Source organism: Sylvia atricapilla, chromosome 18, assembly GCF_009819655.1.
Source record: "Sylvia atricapilla isolate bSylAtr1 chromosome 18, bSylAtr1.pri, whole genome shotgun sequence".
Taxonomy (NCBI): domain Eukaryota; kingdom Metazoa; phylum Chordata; class Aves; order Passeriformes; family Sylviidae; genus Sylvia; species Sylvia atricapilla.
The window spans coordinates 10872853-10897322 of NC_089157.1; the positions used below are offsets into that span (position 1 = coordinate 10872853).

The 24470-nt window shown below is 43.1% G+C and overlaps 1 protein-coding gene across 6 annotated transcripts in view; it reads right to left on the reverse strand.

The window, feature by feature from the left end:
* Positions 1-8064: 8064 nt before the first annotated feature.
* Positions 8065-24470, reverse strand: part of HELZ (helicase with zinc finger) — an 84162-nt gene continuing 67756 nt past the window's right edge. For all 6 annotated transcript variants that reach the window (XM_066332361.1, XM_066332360.1, XM_066332358.1 and 3 more), the window contains 9 exons: positions 22568-22619; positions 21551-21744; positions 18960-19167; positions 18370-18446; positions 17573-18152; positions 16952-17192; positions 15247-15751; positions 12197-12449; positions 8065-9169 (listed from right to left, as the gene is read on the reverse strand). In XM_066332361.1, coding sequence (XP_066188458.1) covers positions 8835-9169; positions 12197-12449; positions 15247-15751; positions 16952-17192; positions 17573-18152; positions 18370-18446; positions 18960-19167; positions 21551-21744; positions 22568-22619 — 2445 coding nt within the window. In that variant the 3' untranslated portion in view covers positions 8065-8834. The remainder of the gene's footprint in view (positions 9170-12196; positions 12450-15246; positions 15752-16951; positions 17193-17572; positions 18153-18369; positions 18447-18959; positions 19168-21550; positions 21745-22567; positions 22620-24470) is intronic.

Genomic DNA, 24470 nt, shown 5'->3' on the forward strand with positions numbered 1-24470 from the left:
ATTTGGGGTTGCCCTGTGCTGATGCAGTTGAGGGGAAATCTGTGTCTGACACAGCTCAGGCCACAGAGGAACAGCTTTGTTAAGGAGATGTTTGGTGTAGCTGGGCATAGATCCATGAGGGTATCAGGCTTTTGTACCTCACTTGGTCAGAGAGAGACTCTGGGCACTCAGTGTCCCCATTTATGCCACACTCCTTCCCTCAGAAGGGTTAGCCTGTCTCCCCAGGGTAAGCTGGAGATCCTTGTGCTCTTCTATTAAGACGTTAACATTTGACAAAAAAACAAACCAGAACTTTGCATGGCGTTGGCACAAAACCCCCTCCCAATGCACACCCTGCAGTCCCATTCTTCCAAACCAAGCGTAAAACCCCACAAAACAGAGTCTTTGTTTTGCTTAAACTTCAGCGGCGAAGCCAAGAAGTACTGAACGTGAAGAGTGATATTTTCCTTTAATAAAAAGCATCATCTTCTGGTAGCATGATCTTCTGGAAACTGATTTTGATGGATGAATCACTCGGGCCATCAGATTGTGCCGGGTCCACGACAGCAGAGCAGCGCTGGCTGGGGTTTGCTGCACGGAGCTCTCCTCTGCTCCTCCTGAGTGGGCTCTTTACAGCGCCCTGCTCACTGCACACGTGTACACACAGAATCAGGAAAATCCTTCAAAGCAGCTGCCGAGAGGGAAAGGATTCTGCCAGGAGAGGCAGCCCCGGGAGTGCCCTGCTGCTGCAGATCACAGACCCCAGGCAGTGCTGGGGGATGCTGCAGGCAAAGCTTTGCTGCTGAGAGCCTGCAGGGCTCTGCCCCAGCTGCCTGGAGCAGTTTGAGGGCTGGGGGTGCCCCAATCCAAGCATCAGCAGCACTGGGGATCCCCCAGCCCCACACGCTCACCCAGCCCTTCCACCCAAGCCTTTTTCACCCCCATGGTCCCCCAGCACCCAAGGTGGGGTGTCTCTTTTCTTTTCTTTTTTGACAGTTCTGTTCTCAGAATCTGCTCAGCGTTTTCCCTCCAGGCAGGAAAAAGGACGTGGCTTCCAGTGTACTCTTTTAACCCAATAATTTCAAAATCAGGAGAAAGGGGAACTCAAGTGCTCTTTCCCTCTGTGTTTAGCTGTTCACAACACTAAAGAAAACCAGAATTGCTAACAGAAAAATCTCTGGTCAATTCGAAGAGGTCTGAAATCATGGCCTGTTCAAACCCTTGGAGAAATTCCCCAGCAATTGAGTGCTGGCTCGAGGGGCTGCTCTCAGCCCCAGCCAGACTCAGCCTCATCTCCATTTCCCCATCAGCAGAGTGGCAGCGAGAACAGAAGCCTTTTGTGAAGTTGCATTAATGTTTTCCAAGCTCTTTGAAGTTGAAAAGCACTACAAATAACACATATATTATAAAGTTTTGGGATAAAGCACTCAGTGGTGCTCAGATCTGAGTGTGAGCTGAGGAGCTCTGCCTGTCTCTCATCATGAGAGACAACTGCAAGTCTTCACGTTGTCACAGAACCACTCTGAAATGCTAAATGGTTTGGAAATCTTATTTTTGGGTACAGAGCTGACATCCTGAATTTGCATTTTCATTGTTCAGGAAAACAGAGGCTAGTTTCTAGGGAGAACCTTTACTTGCAACAACAGAAATGGAAGTGGTGAGTGTGACCACCGAGGGCTGACCCTGGGCTGGGACATCCAAACCTACACAGCAAAGATTAATCTAAGCAGAGCACCAGGCAGGAACAGCAGCATTCCCAGCCCAACCATCATCATCACCATCACTCAGACATGCCATGGGTTTAGATAAGCAGGGTTTGGGGACAGGGTCTGAGTTTGTCACCCCATACAGACACATCCTGTGCCCCTGGGACACACATCCACACCTTTCCTCAAGTGCCATCTCTCTCTTTCAGTACCTGTGCTGGCAGAAAGTAACTTCTAGCTGGGTTCTTATCCTGATGGGCCAACTTTTAGCCCAGCCAAGATGCTGCTGAGTTCCCTTCTGGATATTCAAGAGCACATTTCAGACAAACACACTCTGGAAGGTCTCACCCACCTCCTGCACACTCCTGATCCTCTTCACCCAAGGCCCAGTGAGGGCACTGGAAAGATTCCTGGTGAGTGCTGAGCTGTGGCCTGGATCCAAGGTTTTACAGCCTCTCTGGGATCACTTTACTCACGAGGCAGAGAAAACACTCAGCTCACAGCATCGAGATCCTACACCCACAGCCAGAGCCCAGGCAGCTCAGCCAGATGCCTCCTAAAGCCCTTAAGTCTCACTGAGTTTTATTCTCTTTGTGCTCCAGGCTGAGGCTTTGTGACCATTCCCTGCCAGATGTGGATAACTTCATTTTCTTCTTCCAAATATTAAGAAGTGCTGAAGAGGGACCCGTCCATTAAATCAGCCATTGGTATTCAGGGTGGGAAGGGCTCTGCTCCTGCAGCAGGTTTGTTCTGCCAGAGAGCTGATAATGTGTTTTAAGAGAGTTAATAAAAGTAATTTGCCTTCATAAAGGAAAAGGAATATAATGTTGGAGGGGGGAGCTGTGACCAGTTTCAGTTTTCGTTCTCTCAGCTGAGCAAACAGCAGGGAAGAGGCACCAGAACCTCAGGAACGTACCATGGAAACGTGAAGGAAATGTCCTCACCAGCAGGGAGACACCAGACAGGGATGGGAACGTGGCTGCTGCACACCCAACACGAGCACTCCTGGGTCTGGGACACAGCCAAAGGACTGAGTGGGAAACAGGCACCAGAGAGAGTGAGAGGCAAATCAATCTGCAGAACAAGGAGCAACCAACCACCATGAAATCCTGAGCACGAAATCCAGACCCAGGGACACCTTCAGCCTCGGGGCATTTCCCATCCCTAATCCTACACCAGTCCCCTCCTCAGACACAGAGAGGGGTTCCAGGCACTGCCCAAGCCACAGAGATCTGGGCTGCTGCAGTCTGCCAAAGCCCAAGTGTTAAATCACAGTCAACCCAACAGAAGACGGGAAGGGTTTTGTTTGTGTAAGATTTGCTGTGAGGCGTGCAGAGAATCTGCTTCCCTTGTTTTTAAATGCTGTGCTGTGTGAATTTAATGTGCAGAAAAGGTGTCAGACAAGCAACCCTGAAGAAGAAAACTGCCTGTTTAGCAGCAAGCTGAGCTCTTGAACACCCTTCATCTGCAGGGAGGTTCTGCAGGCACAGCCCAGCACCAGCGGGTGGGGGGAGAAGAACTCAGCACACAGAGCACCACAGATGGGTGCAGGAGAGAGGATTTCACCCAGAAATCCTGGCACACGCCACTATTTCTCCTTCAGTCCAAACCCAGAGAGAGCCAGCAGCAGTGCAGGATGCTCTGGTGTGTGATCACCCTGACACGGTTTACAAAAGCACAGGTATTTACTGATTTGGTTTTTTCACTGATCCCTTCCCACTCTGTGACTTCCTTGTGGCCATCACCTTTTCCTCCTCACTCGAAAAGCTGTGGAAATGATTTCCAGAAAGTCCCAGAGATCTGGGGATTGTCCCCCCTACAATGAGATCCCTGGCCCTGCTGCAGAGGGACACTTTCTCACCTGGGCCCCACAGCTCCTGAGGAACACACCTGACACAGGAGCCAGGAGAAGTCTGCAGCACTGCCAGCCCTGGGGACTCACACAGAGCCCCTGGGCAACATCCAGAGCTGCAGTCACACGCCAGGAACCTGACTATGGGCAGAAACTGTCAGAGAATAAACCTCAGCCTAAACTTAATTCAGAACAAGCTTCCACTGTCCACAGTGGGACTGTGCCCCTTGGAACACTGCAGTGCTTTGTCACTTACCTACAGGGGTATTGGGCTGCTCTGTACCATAAAACACACACAGCAGTGGGACCTGCTCTAAAAGCATCCATTCCAATTATTTCCCCTTTCCACTGTCACCAAGGGACAAGAAAAGAGCGTCACAACTTTGTTTTGACTGAAGCAGGGGATGAGATTGTCGTTGCTTTGTCACACTTGATCGATGCTCGGGCTCCGCTGTAGCTACTGAACATAAATCCAAGGCATGCAGACATCACACTCTGCATCAGACTCTGAGCTGCTTTGCTGCTTTCTTCAAAGAAATGCAGAACAGGGAATGAACTGGAATTTCTGGACTGTTTTCTACGTAACAGAAGCAGCAGCACAATTGTGTGAGGCAAGGCTGAGGCTCAGCTTCGTGCCCAGTATCACCAGTCTCCCTGGGAGCACCTCAGTGGCCTCACAGCTGGTTTTGTCAAGGTTTTTACCCTCCAGCAGGAAGGCTGAAAAAGGGCCTGACAACATCTTTTAAGCAGTCTTGGATAATTCATGTCGCCAAGCATTCTGTAATTTGTCAGAAGCATCTATTAATCCTTAATGAGGTAAAAAAACTCCTCAACATTTCTCAGCTGAAGTTGCCAAAAAAACCCCCACACCGAATTGACATTTCCATTGCTGCTGCTGCAAATCCTTGTACTTCTCTTGAATGGAAGAAAAAAAAAATGAATTTAGAAGTATTCAGCCCTTGCTCCCTGACACAGCCAGCAAAAAGAGACTAGTGCAAGTATTGCTACACCAACAGAAATAGCCCATATTTCATGTCAAGGAATACGATGTGCAAATTTTTATAGGCACCATAGATCATCACCATCTGTCTTGACAAGTTAATTGTCTGCAGTTTTTGCAGGAAAACTAGAACCTTTAAAAAACTAACAAAACAAATGAGTTGAAGGATGATATGGGCAGAGCATGAAGCATGGTGGGCTCACTGCCCTGGAAATGTGCAGGTTCTGATATGCCGGAGTTCAGCCTAAAAAGAAAATTTGGAGTGGTCAAATACTGCTCTTGGTGCTACTTATAGCACTGAGGTGCTACATACAGAGCAAAAGAATTGCTTATAGAGCACGAACTCTGCAAAAAAACCAGCTGAACTTGACAAATCTGGGAACAAAACCTTAATTAATCAAAGTAGGGAACGGCACTCACGGAGTTCGCAGTCAGTGGCAGGACTCACACCCTGGAAAGGGCCAGAAACATCACAGCCCATGCAATTAAAAACCCAGGACAAACTGTTATCAGATGACAACCTCCAGGAGAAAATATAGACACTGGGGGCTTGGTTCTAACCTGCCCAGCTTTATGCAAAACAGCAATTTCTGAGCTGTCTTGTGGCAACACTGAAAGCTGCCACGTGAGCACAAAGGGAGATGGAGGGGAGCAGTCCCCAGGAGCCACCCTGGGCTCTGAGGAGCTGAGACACCTGAGACACAGCCTGGGGACACCCAGAGCACTGCAGGCTGCTCCAGAGGAGACCAGCACAGCGGGGAGAGCCCCCAGCAGCCAGAGAGCACTAACACAGAGAGACAGGGATGTGCCGCAGCAGCACATCCTTCAGGACAGGCTGCAGCACCAGGAGCAATCCAGGCTGGGGACAGGCACTGCCACATCCCACAGCAAACCCAGCTGAGGCAGGGCAGCTCCTGCAGCCTCAGGAGGGGTGAGTGTTACCTCAGAATGCAGCTCCAGGTCAGGCTGAGCTGGCAGCAGAGCTCCTCACCCAGGATGGCCAAGTGCAAAGTCACAGCTCCCTAAGAATTCAGTCCTCAGCTACACACAGAAAAACATGCCAGCTGCATTCACCAAGTGGCTTTTTAAAAGGCAGAGGCTCTAACTGAATTGTAAAAAAAAAAAAAAAAAAAAAAAATTCTTTTTCTTGGAATCCAAATAATTTTTTTTTAATTAAATCTTTCCCTTCATTCTTCATTAGTTCTTATCACCACGCTGACAGCCTCCCATGAGGCATCCAGATTTTTACATCATCAAAACTGGAATTAAAGAAAACAAAACCAGAAATTATTCTTGATATCAAATAGAAGCTTACTGAATTTAGATCTGTCATTTAAATTTTCCACGGACAACAATGGGGAGTTTATTCCTGGACAAGGAGCACGGGATTTGGCACTAAGTGAAGCATTAAAAAAGTCAAGGAGCCAAATACCCAGTTGGTGCATATGCCCGAGCCTCCACTCATTTCCCCCAAAATTGAGGTAATTTACTCATACTCAATTTTGAACTTTCCCTGTAATTGCAACAGGTCCATATTTACAGTGCAGCCTGAGCAATGCCCACTGGAGCCATCTGTAAGGCCTAATTTCATTTTAATAAGGATTTGATTGAAGCCCTAGGAGTGTTGAAAACACAGTTTTGGGGTTTTCTAAACATGACTTCAATAAACATTGGATAATTGGCTGCAAAAACCAGAGATCTCACTCAGGGCTGTATATGTGACATAAAACAGCCAGACAAGAGATTTCAAAAAAACAAAATCTTTTGGAAAAAAAAGAAATCCAAATCTAAGAAATCCCAATGATTCATGCCAAAGCTGTTAACTTAGCTCATCTCTATCATACCATCCTCAGATTCCTGGGTGAGAGCACTTATGAAAATTTAACACCAAAACCACCTGGGGTTTTCATAAAGTCAAAGAACTGAAATTCTAAGTCAGAGAGAAAATGGGATTTTATCTGTAACGTTTTCAGTGTAAATAAAATACCAGTGTAAACCAGAATAAAATAAGGTGAGATGTGACCATCTCCCCCTTAACTGATCGACAGATAGCAGTAAATTAACAAGTGATGTTTATTAGTTGAATATTCAATATTAAATGGTGAACAGAATCAAAAGGCTGCTCCATAGAACTGAGTGACTCTGAAACCCTGAAATTACAAAACGCTGGGGAAGTGAAGTGCTTTGGATCCCCACCTCAGCTCTGCCAGTGAATTTCCCATGGACTGGTTCCTGCAGCCAGCAGCTTGGCAAAAACCCACTGAGCAGCAGCTTTGCTTGATTCAAGGCTGCAGAATTTGGCCTCTCCTCGTTTTTGGGTCGTGTGGGTTCCATTCCCTGTGCTGAAGTGCTGAGCAGAACCTGGCAGAGCCTGTCCCCTCCCCAGCACTCTTTGTTTGGTATAACATCAGGAAATAAATTAGGGAGTTACACGAGCTTTGCTTTACAGCAAAAAGGAGAAAAAAGGGTTCTCAGATAAGTTTCTGAATCATAACCCAGCAAAGATTTATAATAAAAAATTTATATGCAACCCTCTGCAGTGTACTGAGTTTAAATCAACCCCATTACATAATGACCCTGGTCTTAACACATGAAGTCAAATGCAAAAAAAAAAATAAATGAAGCTGATTGATTGTAACTAGAGCAAAAATCTGATTGAGCAGACCAGCAGCCAGGTGCAAAACTCTGAAATCACCCCCTCACAGCTCTAAAATCTCAATTCCTGCAGTTAATAAGTGGAGGAATTCGGAACTACACCCAGCTCATTCCTGTAAACCAGTTCCCAGAATTCAAATTCTTTCAAGTGTCAAAGGAAGATGAAGGAGAAATAAAAGAGAAAACTGTACAACCCCCCCTCTGGAGCCACAAAGCAGGGACAGTGTGCAAGACCAGAAATCTTTATCCACAAAGTTTTTATCTTCTCAATTTTCATTCGTATTTGTTTCTTTAATTTTTTTTTTTTAATTTTTCATATCCCATAATTAATTTTTCAGCCTGGATTCCTTAAGGGCCAGGTTCCTGGAGATAACCTGGTAACCACTCTGATCCCCAGAAGATTTAGATTAATTTGGATACAGCTTTGACAAACATTAAATCTCTTCTTTAATGATGTTCCTCAAACAAAAACAGTTAGCAAAATATCTGAATTTCCTTGTATAATGTCACATTTTAATGTAAACATCAAATAATGTACCAAAAGTTTTACCGGAAAAAAAAAAAAAAAAATTAAAGCGGCACAATTCTTTATACCACTGGAGAAGAGGGGAGGAAAAAGCCAGATTACAAACATTTACACATGCATAGTGGAAAAAAAAAAAATTAAACAAACAAACAAAAAAAAGTATTTTACTAAATTCACGCATTTTTTTTTAAAATAGTTATTAAATCTACTAAGCACCAACATACCTAAAAATTTATTTTCAGCTTCATGATTCATTTAAAAAACCTATCAAATTAACTTTTCAAACAAGCTTATATTATTAGCTTGTCCAAAAATAAAATGTAGAGTTTTTTGGGTTTTTTGTTAATTTTTTTTTCTTCTTTTTTCGATTTTTTTATTATTTTTTTAAGTATACCAATACTTTTATCTGAATGTTTCCAAACAATGGCATAGGTGTCTGCAAAGAATGCCTTTACTTTACCCTACAGTGGATGGAAAATACAATACCACATCATACAGAATCTAAAACTAGAAAAGTCTGAGAATGCAGCATCCCTTCACAAAAAAGCTGATAAAACTGAAATTATTTAGAAGATGCTGCACCTTTATTAAAAAAAAAAAAAATTAAATGAATTTAAGCAGAAATAACATACATTTTTACATTAACTGGCCATTTCTGGTACAGAAACCCAGCATAGTATGCTAATGTTATTGAATAAATGTAAATGCTACTTACAATCTTCTTAAATACAATTTAGACAAACTTTTTTTTTTCCTTTTTTTCTTTTTCCTTTTTTTTTTCCTTTTTTTTTCAAGTTATACAGGTAATCTCTCAGCTGCTAGTTTAATGCAACGTATCATTAACATTACACAAATTAAAAAATAACACGTGTGTGTCTTCCTACAGAGAAGCTTCCAAAAACCCGACCCACATCAAAAAAAAAAAAAATGAAAAATAATGGAATATAATTAAAAAAAAAAAATTAGTTGCAAGTCTAGCAGCAAAGCAATTAAGTGAGGATATATTTACCAATATAAACAAAAGGGAATATTTGCAACTACAGGTGAAGCCCCGACTACCTTCCATCTACCGACACAAATAAAAATTAAAATTTCTCTCTAAAAAAAATAATCTGATTATTTAAAATAGGAGTAAAAGCCATTGCTACCTGATGAACTACCTAGGCTAAGTTCCTGAAACAAGGACAGGGGGTCGCTGTTCTTTTTTGTCTGCTCAGGAGGAGGTTTGGGTTTGGGGGGAGCCCGCAGGGCGCTGGCGTAGGACATGACGGGTTTGGTGCCTCCCGTGGGCTGGGGGCTGCTGCTGTTGGACTCCACCAGCTGCTTGTTGGGCATCAGAGGGGGGAACTGGCCCAGGTGCTGGAGCACGTTGTAGTTGAAGGAGTTGGTGAGCTGCATGTTGTCTGTCTTCAGGTGTTCCTCCGGGGAAGGCTTGGCGGCCTTGGGGGGAGCTGCGAAGGAGAAAGCAGAGTTGGAGCAAAGGAAGGGCTCTGGCTCAGCAGCCCAAAGGCAGAGCTGCCACCAGCCCCCTGGGGAACCTCCTCCCACAGCACTCATCTGCCACGTTCAGTCAGGCTGGAAATGAGCTCCATGGAATGACAGTCCCAGGATGGGATGGGCTGGATGGGATCTTAAAGCTCATCCTTCTCCATCCCCTGCCACGGGCAGAGACACTTCCCCCTGACCAGCTTGCTCCAAGCCCCATCCAACCCTTGAAGTGCTCAAACTTCCCTCCCAGCTCTTGCCTCAAGACTGACATCACTAAACACATCCTCGGTGTGTCTGTGCCCCACAGCTGAAAGCCCAAAGCTGCAATTCCTCACAGCGGATTCTCCGAAGGGGAGCCGCTTCCCAATGGGATCTACTCTAATTTAAGCACTTTATCCACCCAGACAGCACAAAGAGTATTTCATTCTTCTTGCTTTACAGCTTAATAGGCTAAAATTAAAATTTACAGCACCATATATAATTCATTCTCCAACAGCAATTCAGAGTCCTGAATGCCAACCAACTAATTATTGGTATTTCAGGCTGAATGCATTCCTGCTAATTGATATGTTCTTGCTCCACATTTAACAACTCCTGTAACTATCAGAAAAAATGGTGCTTTAAACCATAGGTATAAAACTGCTTTCAAGTGAATTTCCTGAATCCTAATGAGGTCCCTTACTTTTGTCTGGAGAATTGTGCTGTCTTGCACAGCCAGAGAGACACTACACTGAAACATGCTCTATCTGCAATAGTCCAGGAACTGGGCAACAGATATATTCCGTAATTATTTCAGGCTTTAATCATATAACGTTATTTTTAAAATGCACATACAAAAATGTACCACCAAATGAGTGCGAAAGTAGAAAAACATAAAGTTTCTCACCGGAAGGGTCACACACAGGCTTCTGCTTTTTATAGAGCACTCAAAAAAAAAAAAAAACCAAAAAAAGCCCAAACCCCAAAACCAACCCATAGAAGAATGGATATGGAAAGAACACAAGCAAAGCAATTTTGCTAGGGTTGCTATGATTCAACAAAAAACAAACAGCCCAGAACACGAGCAAAAAACCTCCCAAAATAACCACAGCACTCAAGAGAAGACAAGTAATGACAAGCAGGGCCAGAGGTGAAAGCTGTGTGTGGTAGAGGTGTCTAAGACAAGGAAAAATATGAAATACGTATCTCAAATAAGAACTTAAATCATTTTCTTTCCATCAACAGAAAAAGCAACGCACGTCCAACTCCCAAACCGCAATTTTGGGAAGCGCCTGCACAGAAGAGCCCTGAGCAATTGCCAGCAGCTCTCCCTGTGCTCCATAAATCCCTCCTGATGCTGAGGTGCAGGAGAGATCAGCCCTTGCCCAGCCTGGAGCCAGAGTCACTCCTCTCAGCAGCAGACACAGCACAGGGCTCCCACAGCATCACGTCCCCACGGGGTTTTATCTCACGGATAAAAACCAACGGTAAGGAGAACAGTGCAGTTACTGGTCATTAACCCCGAGCTCTATAAAACACATTTGGGCTGTAAATATGATCACAGGCGGTGAGCTGTGAATGTGGAAAGCCACAGCAGCCATAAAATGGGGATGTGTTTGCATGAACCATTAGATCAAGGGTTCTGTCTCATATACAATTATTGACAAAACAGAAACCGTGCTTAACCACAACAGAAAAACATTTCATTGCAAATGCAGTGAGAACTTGACATTTTCACTTAAAATTTAGTATTTGACAGCAAATGTGTGTATATGGTACTTTTTACATACACATCTGTCCTCTGAGGGCTTTACTCACAAACAGGTTCTCAAGCTTTTCATTAAAGCAAAGAAATGTGGGACTGGCTGATCCCAAGATAAACGTGCCAGAGTTCCTGAGCTCCTCTCAGATAACCACGGAGTTTGGAGAGCAGCTCTGTGTGAGCAATTCAGTGATGAATGCCACATAATACTGTGCATTCAGCTCCTTGATTTTCAGTAAAAATAGAAATAGATTGAAGGAGGTGCCCCGAGCTTGAAGCTTTGAACTTAGCACGAAAGATGCTGCCATAAATATGGGTTTGCAAAATAACGTTTTCACATTTTGGAAATTAAAAGGCACATTAGGAATTTAATTCTCGAGTGCTGTCTCTGATATAAAGAGCTTTTCTCATTCATTCTACACTGCATGTTCCTACTTCAGAATTACTATGAAATTACAAGATGTTTTACGTTTATAAAGTTTGATGAAAAGCAATTAAATCTTTTAAGGCAAATAAAACCAGCTTATAAATATTTTTCCACATTATTAAGTGGTTTTAATATCCACACTGGAATACTGTTTGCATTTTTATTAATTTTGTTTTTAAATTCCCACTGGAGATTCTTAAAGCAAAAATCACAGGGAAGGAACTCTACTCTCCTGATCATTTTGTTTTTCAAAAGCACAAGAAACACGGAGAACAGAAGAAGAGCAGTTGAACTGCTCCAGCTCTCTCCTTGCAGCTTTTTGTCATCTCTGAAAAGTTAATTTAGTTTCTGTCTGCTCAATCAATCAGCGCTGCTGCTACCACCAGGGAAGGCACATTCCACTGAGATCCTTCCATGGTGAGAGAGACTTTAAACTCGTCACTCCTTTGATGAAGTACCAGAATTTACTAGAGAAACGCTGAGAGCACTAATTCAGTTTATGTGCTGCTCCCTCAGACTGTAATACCAACACAAAATATCACTGATTCTGGAAACAAATAATCTATCTTGCAGATAAATCCCACCAGTCACCTCAGCTCCCTGCAGCACAAATTCAACTGCACTTGGAGGAACTGTAAGAGACTTTCTGGGTTTAGTGGAGCTTCTGGAGAAGACTGAGATGCAGCACTTTGTCAGCCGAAAAGCAGCATGTTAACAAGAAATGGGATTATTCCAAGCAAACCTATAACAACTGAAACAACAAATACTTCCAAAATCTTGGCTTAAATGGTTTTTGGGGCAGAAGAGGGGCACTGTACCCACCTAGCAGCTCCCGGGCTGGAACAGCTCTGCTGGCTCCATTGCATGGAATGTTGGGGTACGGGGCAGAGGAGGAGGAGTTCACCCACAGCTCAGGGGAGGAGTAGTTGAATGATGACTGGTTACTGTGGTCCTGAAGCTCTTTACACTGACCAAGACTGTCTTGAGGAGTGTTTAATTCTTCAGAACAAGCCTGGACTGAACTAGAGGAAATTCTTCTTTGGTACAACGGCCTGCCTGGTCCTCTTGGTTCATACTGGGAACAAAAAAAAATAAAAAAAACCAAACCATAAAATTGCCTTTTGCTCTTTTGATTCAACTGCATGTATCAAATGCCATTTCCCCATTCAATATTTTTCCTGAAATATAGTTACAAAAAAAAAAAAAAAAAACACCTAGTTCTTTGCATTTACAAAAAAAGTAATATATTTCAAGCTCTATGTTGTATACTGCAGTCACTGATAACATATTTTGATCACACAGAATAGAGAATTTTAAAGGAAGAGCAAAGAACAACAACTGAGATTTCTTAATTCTTCTCAACCTTTCCATCTCACACTCCTCTGTGGGTGTTGGATCACACAGTGAGGAGGAAGATACCCAGCATTTACAGACGAAGCAAAGGAAGCACAGAAACACACAAGAGCAAGAAAAAAAAAATGTTCTTACAATGCAGCTAGGAAAAAAAAATGGCTTTTCCTTTTCCAAAGGATAAATTAGTGCCTTGTACACCAGGATCTGGGGAAGCAGGATACATTTGTACACTGGATTTTGTACATACAAAGCAAATGCTCTGGAGAAGCGAGTGCCCTCGGGAGAAATAATGCAGAGAATTTTATCTGAAACCACAGAAATTACTTGCTTCCATAAACCCTGTAGATCATGTAGATGAAAACAGCAGGAGCTCCATCAATTAACCTGTGGACTTCAAGAGTTCAGATTTAAGGGCCTTCTAAGCTTTCTCAAGATTCAAAGCAAGTCTGTTGCACAGTTTATTTTTACCAATAAATACAGTATTTACTCCCATCAGCACTGACTAACAAGAGCACCAATGACAGAAAAGTCATTCAGGTGAATCTAGACTTGGTAAAGGGGAAAAAAAAGAACATCCTAATGAAATGTCACAAGAAATTAGCTAAACAAACATCAAATAATTTGCTTGCAGAGTCCAACTATTGTTACTATATCATCTACCAAAAAAAACAAACGGGGGAAAGTGCATGAAAGGAAACTGTTATATCTTATTTCAGTCACCACAATCAAGGGATCAACACTTGGATATCCTGACAATCCCCTCCCCTAAGGATATTCTTCAACAACAACAAACAAAAAAAAATCTCATAAATTATTGCCCAAATCAACCAAGAAGTATACATTCGTTGAGTTTAAAAGGGCTATTTTGGTAAGCAATCAGGAATTTATCAAAGTTCTGGACACTTGCAAGTACAGAAACCAGACAGAATAACTCCAGTATTCCCTTTGATGTGCAGTTCAGATCTGGTTTGACTAAACACATGCAAAAAGCTTTCAAGTATCAAGTCAATTAACAGCTTTATAAATAGTGATTGAAAAAACAGTTTAGGATACCAAGAGTCAAGAAATCTGCCCTGGCAAGTGCCTTGTCTCAGGGACATCTGTTAAAAACACACCTAAAGCCCCATTTTGATTTCTTTGTGCATTCAGTCCTATCTACCAGCTGAAGCTGCAGTTTGGGAAAGTTTAGAAGAAAGTCTCTGTCTTGTAACACTTTTACTGCATTTGGCATTTCTGTCACATATTTTGAAAGGAAGAAGAAATAAGAACTAAACTGAATTTGCACTAATTACATAAAGGCTCACTCTATTTGTCTTCAGATAGCAGGAGCTGTCACAAGCTCTATAGGAATATTTATTGGTTTATTACTGCTGAAAAGCCATTGTTCCTACGTCCTGCTGTACTGACAGCATTAACTGTTGTCACAAAGTATTTGATTTTATACAGGGTGCTATGACTTAATGGACTGAGACATCAAATTTCTAAATGTCTATAAACCCAAACCTTACTACAGCTCAGGCTGGGCCTGAGGACTCCATTAACCTCTCTGGATGTATGTAAAGACAGAAATTTGTAAAATTTCTGCACTGGGATTCCATTTTAGTAAAAAAAAACAAACTAGAATTGAATTTTCTCAGGCTCAAAAACTAAGTATTTTCTGTTTTGAGAAGGTGAAAGACAAATTAAATATATATTGTGTGAGACAGCAATGAGCAAGGCTCCCTCCCCAGCTTCTGTAAAAACCTTAACAGAAACGCATCACAGAACAAGCCACTTATGTACAAATATTGGAAAACCTGCACTCAGTGATAATATTAATTCTCACATTGCTGGAATGCAACCTGGCATCAGAATACTCTGTGCTTGCACAGCATCCACTCCTCAGCACCTCAAATTCCAAGAGGGATTAAAACCTCCTGTGCCAAAGGTGACCTGTCCTAGGTGTATGTGCTGGCACAGCCCTGAGAGGCCAGGACAAGAGAAGCTGGGGAGGGACAGAGGCAGTGTGTGTGGCAGGGTGTGTGCTGGAGACAGCCTCAGGCATCACAGCTGGGTGTCTGATTTCTAACACAGCCCCCAAAATACACAGGATCAAGTATTTGTATCGAGTTCATGCAGGCAGGGTGGGATTAGGACAGCTCTGGTCTCCTATGAGAAGTATCTCAAGCACATTCACAGCTCAACACTGAGCCCACTGGCTGGGTCATTCCAGCTGACTGTCCAGAGCTTCCACCTGGGCTCTGGTGGATTTTCACTGCACATAAATGACATGAAGACACAGAGCAATGACTGCACAAAACCTCAGAGTGACATCCCAAAAGCCAAGGTTTCCCATTTAACAGAGAAAACGTTCCACCTGCAGCGCCAAGAACCACGGATCTGCTCGGGGTGAACAGCAGAAACAGAGAGAACAATTCCACCTCATAAAATTCCCCACTGTGTTTTGCAATCATGACCACTTCACAACATGATCTGGTATTAAAATGACAGGATGAGTGCAGAGCAGACAGAACACCCACCTCTTCTAAGCTGTGGAGCGAAGAAGCAGAAACTGCTCGAGAGGCGAGTGGATGAAATGGCTCCTGACCGACTGCGTGCTGATGATTCTGGATTTGTATAAAAGGGCTTTGCTGCGACCTGTGGGGCAGTGGAGGTATTCCATAGTGAAAGCCCTGCCCCAGGAGGTGGTTCTGCTGCAGGTTAGCGTAAGTCCAGGAGCCGTCAGGCTGCAGGTATTTCAAGGGAGACGGGGTTATGTGTTCGGATGGCATGGAGAAAGGGGGGTTGTACATTTGGGGCAAATGCTGCTGGAACGCCGGGTTAGCGGGCAGTTCAATGTCTCTGCTGCTCTCGGTGAAGTTGGGGAAGTGGTTGGAGTTACAGGAAGGAGAAGGGAGTGCTGGTGGGCTTCGGGGCTGGACTTGTCTGTACTGCAGCAGCCTGGACTGGGGCGGAGGCATCTCGGCCACGTCGCGGCTCTCGCTGGGCTCGCGCTGCGACAGCTCCCGCAGCAAGTCCTGGAATCTGCACGGCCACGGTGGAGCAAAGGAAAGAGGGGGGAAAAAAAAAAGTTTTGATGAAATCTCACTCTTTTTGAGGTGTAAAAAAACCTGTGTTTCTTTAGAGGTGTAAAAAAAGTTTTCTTTTTGAGAAAACTCAGAGAGAGCGCAACACTGAGTTTAAATATTCTCGTCTTTGCGCTTACTGACCCTAACTTCAAAGGATGTGGCTGAGTAATCAGGAATTAGGCACAGGAGGATTAATTGGATGAAATACCCACCTGAATCATCTCAAAGTTTTAATAACTCTTGAGATTTCCTTTCCAGTCAGAAGAATCAATTTTTTGTTATCTCTTAAGAGACAACTAAAGGTAAGGATTTCCCCGCTTTACTACACAAAGTTAAAAGTTCACATAGTTAAAGAAAATTTTAACCCCTTTCAAGGCAAAAGCCAGGACAATCAGGGACTCCCCTCACTTGCACAATATACTTCTGAACTTCTTCAAAAGGCCAATTCAGCACTTCAAAGAGTCAGCTAAGAGGGCATTTAGATGCTTTATCATGTCTATAACAAACCAGATGGAAAAGAAAGCATAGTGGGAGATGACAGTAAACAGAGGCAATTTCAAAATCCAGCCTTTCCAATATACATGATTAAAGTTGATGACCACTGGAACCATTTTTCTGTTGGTGTTCAACAGCTTCCTTTCTTGCCTCCTAAAGCTCCATCTCAAATACAAGCATTTTTTTTTTAAATCTGCTTTTAAAAGCAAAGGCTTTTTGAAAAGGAAGAAAAGTTTAGGTTTCACTGGGGAGCAGTGTTCAGGGAGGGGCTGTTTTGTTTCTTTTCAAGCACACAAATCTCAGACTGCTACTTCAAACTGAAGAATTTACAACTTAAATAGGCCTTAACTACACTCAGACACCTCTTTCATAAAAACACATGGTTGTTACTCTCTATCCATTCCTTATTCCATAAATACAGCAGTGAAAAGCTCCATAAAAATATTTTTCCACTACAGCTTTACTACCCAATATACTAACAGAATAAAGCATAACACATAATAAAAGCATAGTTGTAAGTCAGCCTGCCAGCTATTTTAACCTTCATAATAACAGCAGCAAAAAGCAATACCTTTAAGTGCCTTGCACTTGATCACAGTGTTACAGATAGGTGCCCACTGCTCAATTTTACACAAGCTCTGATGACTCAGTAAACAAATACCTTGAATATGTTGCCTCTGTTTCATCTTCTGTATTACTGGCAAGTTTCCAGTTTGCCCTAACTTGCTGCTGTTGATGTAATCCAATTGGTTGCTGAGGAAGATGTGGTAGATGAGGATGGTGATGGTGTTGATATGGAATAGTGCCTTGACTGAGATAGGCATTATGTTCATTCCATTGCTGTAACCTGGCTTGTTGTTGCTGCCTTATTGTTTCCAAAGCTACATTTCCATGCATACGATCTATAAAAATAGTTTTGAAAAAAAAATTTATCTAATGCCCCTTTTTAAAGATCTTTATGTCAGAAAAAAAAATAAAAAAATAATACTTTTTTATACAGTTTATTCCAGGGTCTATTATACACTAACTGCATTGCAGTGCATAACCTGGTTATTTAAATCATATGGAAAATCATATAAACACGAATCTTCTAATAAAGTGCTGAATATTCAAACATGCCTCAAGCAGCAAATTATGCTCAATGACATTACTTATGGAAACTAACCCAACAATGACCCAATTCAGAGCAATATGCCTGAAAAAGGTAAATACCTCCTTCATTTTCACTTCAATGTAGTTAATAATTGCACGCTCCGAATTTAAATAAAGAAAAGTCACCTACCTAAAGCGTCCCCTAAGGGCATTGCTGACGGATTCTCTTCAATGAAGTTGTTCAAGTGGGTTGGCAGAACTGGGTTGTGCTGCGCAATAGGCCTCAAAGGATTATTGACTTCTTGTAACAGAGGTGGTGGGGGGTGTTGTTCTGAAATCACAGCATCTACAGCAGGAGAATGCGGTCGGTGGGGAAGGGGATTATTAAAAAAGGACTGGCTGGGGCCTGCCTGGAAAGCAGGGGAAAGCTGCGAAGGTGCTGCAGGCTGCTGATTCAAGTGATTATGCTGCTGAACTACCTGGCTCTGCTGGGGCGGCATTTGGTTGGGCTGCTCAGGCAAGTGATTTTGCTGTTGATTTAAGAGGTTTTGCTGCTGCTGCTGCTGCTGCAGAGGGTAGGGCTGCCTGGGGAGCTGGGAGAGGTGCTGGAAGTGGCGGGCGGGGAGCGGGAACTGGGCGTGGGGCGGGGTGAGGTGCAGGTTCAGCGGCCGGGGGTTGGGGGTGTCTTTGCGGTGGAATTTGGCGTTGGGGTAAGCAACACTGGGACGGGACTCGGGGCTCCTCTGCTGAGGGTTGGCTTCTAAATCCACCTGCGGGAGGAGATGGAAACGGTTTGAAAATCCGCATTTTTAAAAACAACATTTCGGTTTGACTGAATGAACGGCTCGACATAATGATTAAATTCGTTAAGAGAGAGTAGGAAATAGCTAACAAGTAGGAAATAACTAACAATAACAAACAAAAATACTCGAAGCCTCAAAAATAAAAAAACCAACCAAACCAGAAATCCATACAAGAGAAACCCACCTGCTTGGATTCTAGAGGTTTCTTCTCAGGTGTTCGAATTTTATTGATTTCAGGTCCAGCAGTGTTTTCGCTTTTACCTAAAAACATTCACAAAATAATTTCATTTCAATAAAAAAATTATTATTTGGGAATTGCTTTTTCCCCCCAGACACAGGAAAACCACCTTATTAGAATGGCATTCATTTACAGCACCACAGACATTTAGTATCATCTACCGAAATAACATTTCCCCTTTCATCTCTACGCTTTGTTCATTAATCATTAAATAGTCCTTCCAACTTAATTGCAAATAACATCAGCAGTACTGTGGAATGGAGAAGAAACAATTACACCCTCAACACCCCTCCCCAACTCCCATTCCTTCTGAACCTCACAATATCCCAGTTATTCTATTTGTAATGGCAAATCCCAAGTCTGGGGATCCCTCGATCAGGGAGGAAAGGGAGGAGGACAGAGAAAGGAAAGGAAGAGAGAGATTAGGGATTAGGGAGAAAGGACAGAGGAAGGAAAAGCCCTTTCCACAACCCCCTGCTTCAAGCCCGACGTGCCCCCAAAGCAGAGCAGGCTGCAGAGGCATTCCAAGCACTGACCATTCCGGGTTTGTTCGTGCTGCTCCTTGTCCTGGTGTGGGAGCTGCTGCTGTCCTATGCTAACAGGGGAGTGGTGGCCCAGGCCATACGGGATCGGAGACCCTCGCCCATGTGCCTGTAACAGGTTCATGTTATATGCCATGGCTGCTTGGTGAGTAATGAGCCGAGGGTCGACTGCAAACCTACCCTGATACCCCGTCCATGGTACCTACGTGGGAGACAAAAATCCAAAGGAAAATTAAAAAGGAAAAAAAAAAAAAGAAAAGAAAAAGAGATGTGATCTGTTAAGGTACGTTAAATTAAAGGCAGTGATCATGAGCATGCTGATATTAGGTCAGTGACAGGAGTTTTTCAGGGCCTTTTTTGCACACAACTACAGCTGGTGCTGGGAGGGGAGAGCTCCAAGGGCAGGTAACACAAGGGGCACAGATTTTCGAGCAGAACCCCAAGCAAAATATTCTTCTATCAAAACCCATTCTTGTTCTAGTGGTTTCAAAGTCCAGAGAGAAAAGACTGATGGACAAATCGTAGTTTAATAAACTCCAGCTTAATCTCCTCTCTAATTAAACAGAAATGGGTAAAGTTTAAGCAAATACAAAGCCCTTTCTCCTGGTGGCTATGAGACATTGGGCTGTGGCTTGGGGGGGACAGAGAGAGAAGCCCCAAAGGTGAGGACCAGATCTTGCAGCACTCAGGGATTCTGGGCCACAGCAGGAGGGTCTGTGCCCACCTCTGCAGCCACAGGACACCCAGTGAAGCTCCCAGGACTCTTGGAGGAGCCCAGGGAGTGTCCCCAGGTGAGCAGTGACAGGGAATGACACTCCAAAGTGTCTGTGCTACATGACACGTGTGTATTGCAAAGTCAAAGCAAAATCCTCCTCCTGAAAGCAGGTAAAAAGTCAGGATTTTTTACAACCGCTTCAATTTTGTTCCTAAAAGGAATGCAAAAGAAGACAGCTCTGCATCAAACGAGTTCAGCCTCATCCTGTGGGGAATTTATTAAAAGAAGGGAAACATATGAACCAGAGGAGAGTGCAGGGAAAGTTGTCCCCAACACTCAGGCTGCCAAAGCATCCTTTAGTGATGGCAGCAGACAACCTCTTCTAGCTTTTACCTTGGGCATGGAAACTGCATTAAACAAAGACATCATTTTATCTTCCACGAACATAAACACATTTTACTTCACTCCCTGCTTGTTTCAAGTGCAACAACTTTCATCCAATTCTTTTTTTAAATTACTGTTTGTCCTTGAAATGTGCACTTTGAACTTCAGCTTTAGGCTACTGTGGCATCTGTACAACCCCAAATCATCTCCAAGCTTCTTTTTAAAAGTAGCAGTCTCATTAGTACCTCAGTCTTCCCACTTAATTATTTAAAAATCCATCCTCAGGGAAGGTGAGTTCAAAATACTTGTTTTTAATACATTTCTTTTGATTGGAAACACATAAAAATATATTAACCTTGAAACAATAAGACAGAGCTTTTAAAATTACCTTGGTTTGATATTAATATAATGTGAGCAAGCATGACAAAGATACAGCTGCTGGCCTTCTCACTGCATTTAAATTTAGCCATCAAATGCAGATTTCTAGTAAGCTTGGAAAAAGGAAAATTCCTTGGCCTAGCAAAGAAAACCAATTTACAGCTGCCAGCTGATCTAAGACACAAAACTGAAACTACAGCAAGTCCCCTATCCAGCATCCATAACCCAAATTACAACAGAGGACTCATAATTATTGAAAAAAACCCGATTAGCTGTATTCCAACACTTAGCATGATGAATGGAATTAAACACATCTGCATGTGTGTGTTCCACATCCTTGCCACAGTCCTCAGGAGCTGTGTTCAACACAGACATGTTACTCCACAAGCTTCTGCAGCCTTTGTTCTTTCCTTGCCTTTTTCTCCTGGAAAACGTTGACTGTGGAGGATAAAAATAAAGCAGAGGCTGCTTCTTTAATGCGTGTAAATTTTGGTGGGACAGTTTTATTCGTAATCCAAAATTCCATGCATAATTGTAGCCTAAAAGACCTGATTAGGGATCTTCATTCTGTTCCCAAATGTCATTAAGGGAAGGGATTGGAGAGGAAACTGGTTCACTATGAGGTTCTGGAAGGGAAAAACATTCCATTATGCTTATTTTTCTTATCACTTCACTTCAGACACCTTGCACTGCAGACATCCAAAACTTGTAATTTAGGCTGTGCGACGCCAATAACGAGAAACAAACTTGGTGTGAATCACTGAAGTCTCTCCAATGATTAAGAACTGAACCAGGCAAATAATTCAGAGGCAGGTGTCTCAAGTCAGATGAGACAGATTCCACTGGTGTGCCTGAAACACACCAAATTACGTGAACATGAAATTGCTTTTAGCCTGCCTGGAGTTATTTTGGGGGAGCAAAGCTTTCAGGTCCTTATTTTCTGGTGGCCCTCTGCACTGCCACTCCTAAAGCCAGCAGAGCCCACGGATTTGGAATGCTGGAAAAAAAAAACCAACCTTGCAATATTCACTATCTGATTTTTTCATACATTTATGTGCACGCAATAACTGAGGTGGGGAGGGGAGAGAAACAGAAAATGATTTCTTACAGGCAAAGGCACAGACATGACCATATTTCCTCCATAGACAGCAGGTACATAGAGAATACTTGTCCCAGTGTGTGGATCTATCCTTTGAACAGGACTTGGAGATTTCCCCAGGTTGGGGTGAGGTCCCAGAGGAGGAGGGGGAGGAGTATATGCTCGGATAGGATTTCCAATTAGAACAGAAGGATTGGGCTGAACTGAAAATAAAGACAAAAATAAAAGATATATACATACAAAAACAAAGAAGATAAGCACACAAAAAAAGAACATGACCATTTCTTTGGTTTTTTCCATCCTAACAGCATCTATCTTTGTAAAGTATGTGTGCAACTCTCTAACAGCACAGGTCTGATACACCAAGAGGAAGCATTAATCAAATCCAGTATTCCATTTCAAAAATTTGAAGAGGCAGAAAATACGAGTTGAGATACAGGGAAACCAGGAGCTGGTAAGTGCATTAATGAAAGAATGTCCCAAACCAATTAAATATGCTGACAGTCAGAGCTGCTGTTAAGCACTGCATCAAAAACTAAAATAACCCTCCTTTCTTCAGCAGGGAAGACAAGCTCTAAACTAATGCTTTTCCAAGTTAATAACAAAATTATTCAGCTGTTGCATGCTACCTTGCAAAGGTATACTCAGTAATACCTGGGTGGTTGACAGCATAATTCAACTTCAAAGTCCCTCAGAAAACAGTGCATGTAAAATAATGTCCAAACCCTTTCAGTGCAAATACCCTGATACAGGGCTGTACATGATGAATTTCAAACACAGCTATTTTTCAAAGGCCAACAACTGTGTGTTTGTGTTAAGGCTTAAAAATATGTGCACACAACACCTATAAAAGTGAGAGCCTCGGAAATATCAAATGTCCACTTAACAGGCTATGAGCTGATTCCCACATGCAAAAACAAGTCAATGGCTTTCAAACAGAGAAGAGAGCAGATCTTCCATCTATGTCAAACAACTGTCAGCTTCACTGGGCTCAGGAGTTCCCCCAGGAACTGCAGAGGCACTCACCAATTCCATCAGGTGGGAAATGGTCATTCTGGTTATGATGATGGACCTTGCCCTTGAAAGGAAAAAAAACAATAATAGTGATTTTTGGATTCTTACACTAACCAAAGCTTTTTATTTCAAGTGAACAGGATAATTAAACATAAAGCAGAGTTTGGAAGGAGTCAGACCAACAGTTTATTCTCACACACTCAACCATCCAGTTCCACCACCTGACTATGAATTGACAAAGCTGGACATAAAACACCATTAATTCAATGAACCAGCGGGTCATTACAACTCCCTCTGGGAAAACTCTCACCCAAGGCCCGTTTTCAGATGCAAAGAGAGTTACAGCAGATATTTTGAGTTTCTTTTCTCCCCATTTTATTTGCCACTGTGGCTGCTCCCCAGAAGTACAAAACAGGAGAGTAAAGAACCCCAACTCGGGGCAAACTCTTCTTCCTCGGTGAACGGTGCATTAGAAAAGGATTTTAACAGACCTCAGTTATCCCTCCTACTTTCTCATGAGTTTGCAGCATCAACTAATTATAATATTCATCAACTGTGAGCACATATTCCATTGCCAGTATGCTCTTGAGTCCTTTGCAGCACAGAAATACTTTACTTAATCTGGACCTAAGTACGTTCACAAATTTTAAATAAATCTAAAAAGGCTTTGATGCTGCAAAACTTTTCTTGCCCAGGAGATAAGTCTAGGCAGTTTTCCAGCACTCTGAGCAAATTAGTCAGGGTACAAAGACAGGTTGTTTGACAATGTTGACTCATGCATAAACCAGATTAAAGAACTGGTCTCCAAATTTTCCTCTCATTTGAAAAATGAATTATGGAAAAATAAAATAATAATTGCTTTTCATTGCAGCACTTAAACAAAGGAAGCCTGTTTATTCAACAGAGCACGATTCAATCTAAAAAGGTGGAGGAGCTACAGCCTTAATCACTCCTGGAGAGCACAGAGCATTTCTGTACCTGTTCCAGGGTCAGAGGCCAGCAGCCTGTGCACCTACCAGACCTGTATTTTATAGGTGCCATATTTTTCAAGCTGAAATACCAAATAATTACCAAAGTTCATAAGAAAACAATGAGGTAAGTTTGGAAGAGGAGCTGTCCTGCTCAATGGAAGGCTCAGGATGTCCCTCTATCAGATGGGTAAATAGAAGTCAACTGGGGCCACCAGCAAGCTGGGGAAGGGAGCTGCTGCCTTTCTTTTTCCTTTCTCACTTCACAGTTTTGAAGGCTTAAGGATTTTATAACAGTCTGTTATGAACTCAATTGTTCCCATTTCTCCAAGATTTTCACACCAAGGCTCATGTCCCCACCCATCTCCAGAACACCTAAACCCACCACAGAACTGACGGTGTCTGCCAACACTGGAGCACAAACACACTCAGTTTCCTCTAAAAAACTCACTGCACCTTTGGAATATAAAAACCCACATTGAATAAAAGCTCTCAGAGGAAGCCCAGACCAGGATTTGGGTGAGTGCAGGCAGTGAACAGCCTCGTCATTCCCTGGATCCCCCTTTAGTCAGCAGAGTGGTGAGGGTTCTCCAGAGATCCCTCCCCACCTCAGTGGTCCTCAGTGAGAGCAGGAAACGTCTGGGATGATGATGCACCCTGACTGAAGTGTCTGAATGCAGACCAAAAGCCGGCAGGCAGCGAGTGGGAGGCAGGAAAGTTGTTAACTCAGAGCTTAATTTACTGTACGTGAAGCACCCCGAGGGAAGCTCCGAGTTCTGGAAACTTTCCCTTTCCACATCATCACCTCCAATCAAGGCTGTCCCCATCCAGCCCCAGCATTCCTTTTCCCCACTGCCATGCCTGGCCAGGCACAGGAGAAGGCAGTGCCCTCACAGCTCCATGCTGGCTGCTGGCCTCTCACACTCAAGACAAGACTGAAACATTTT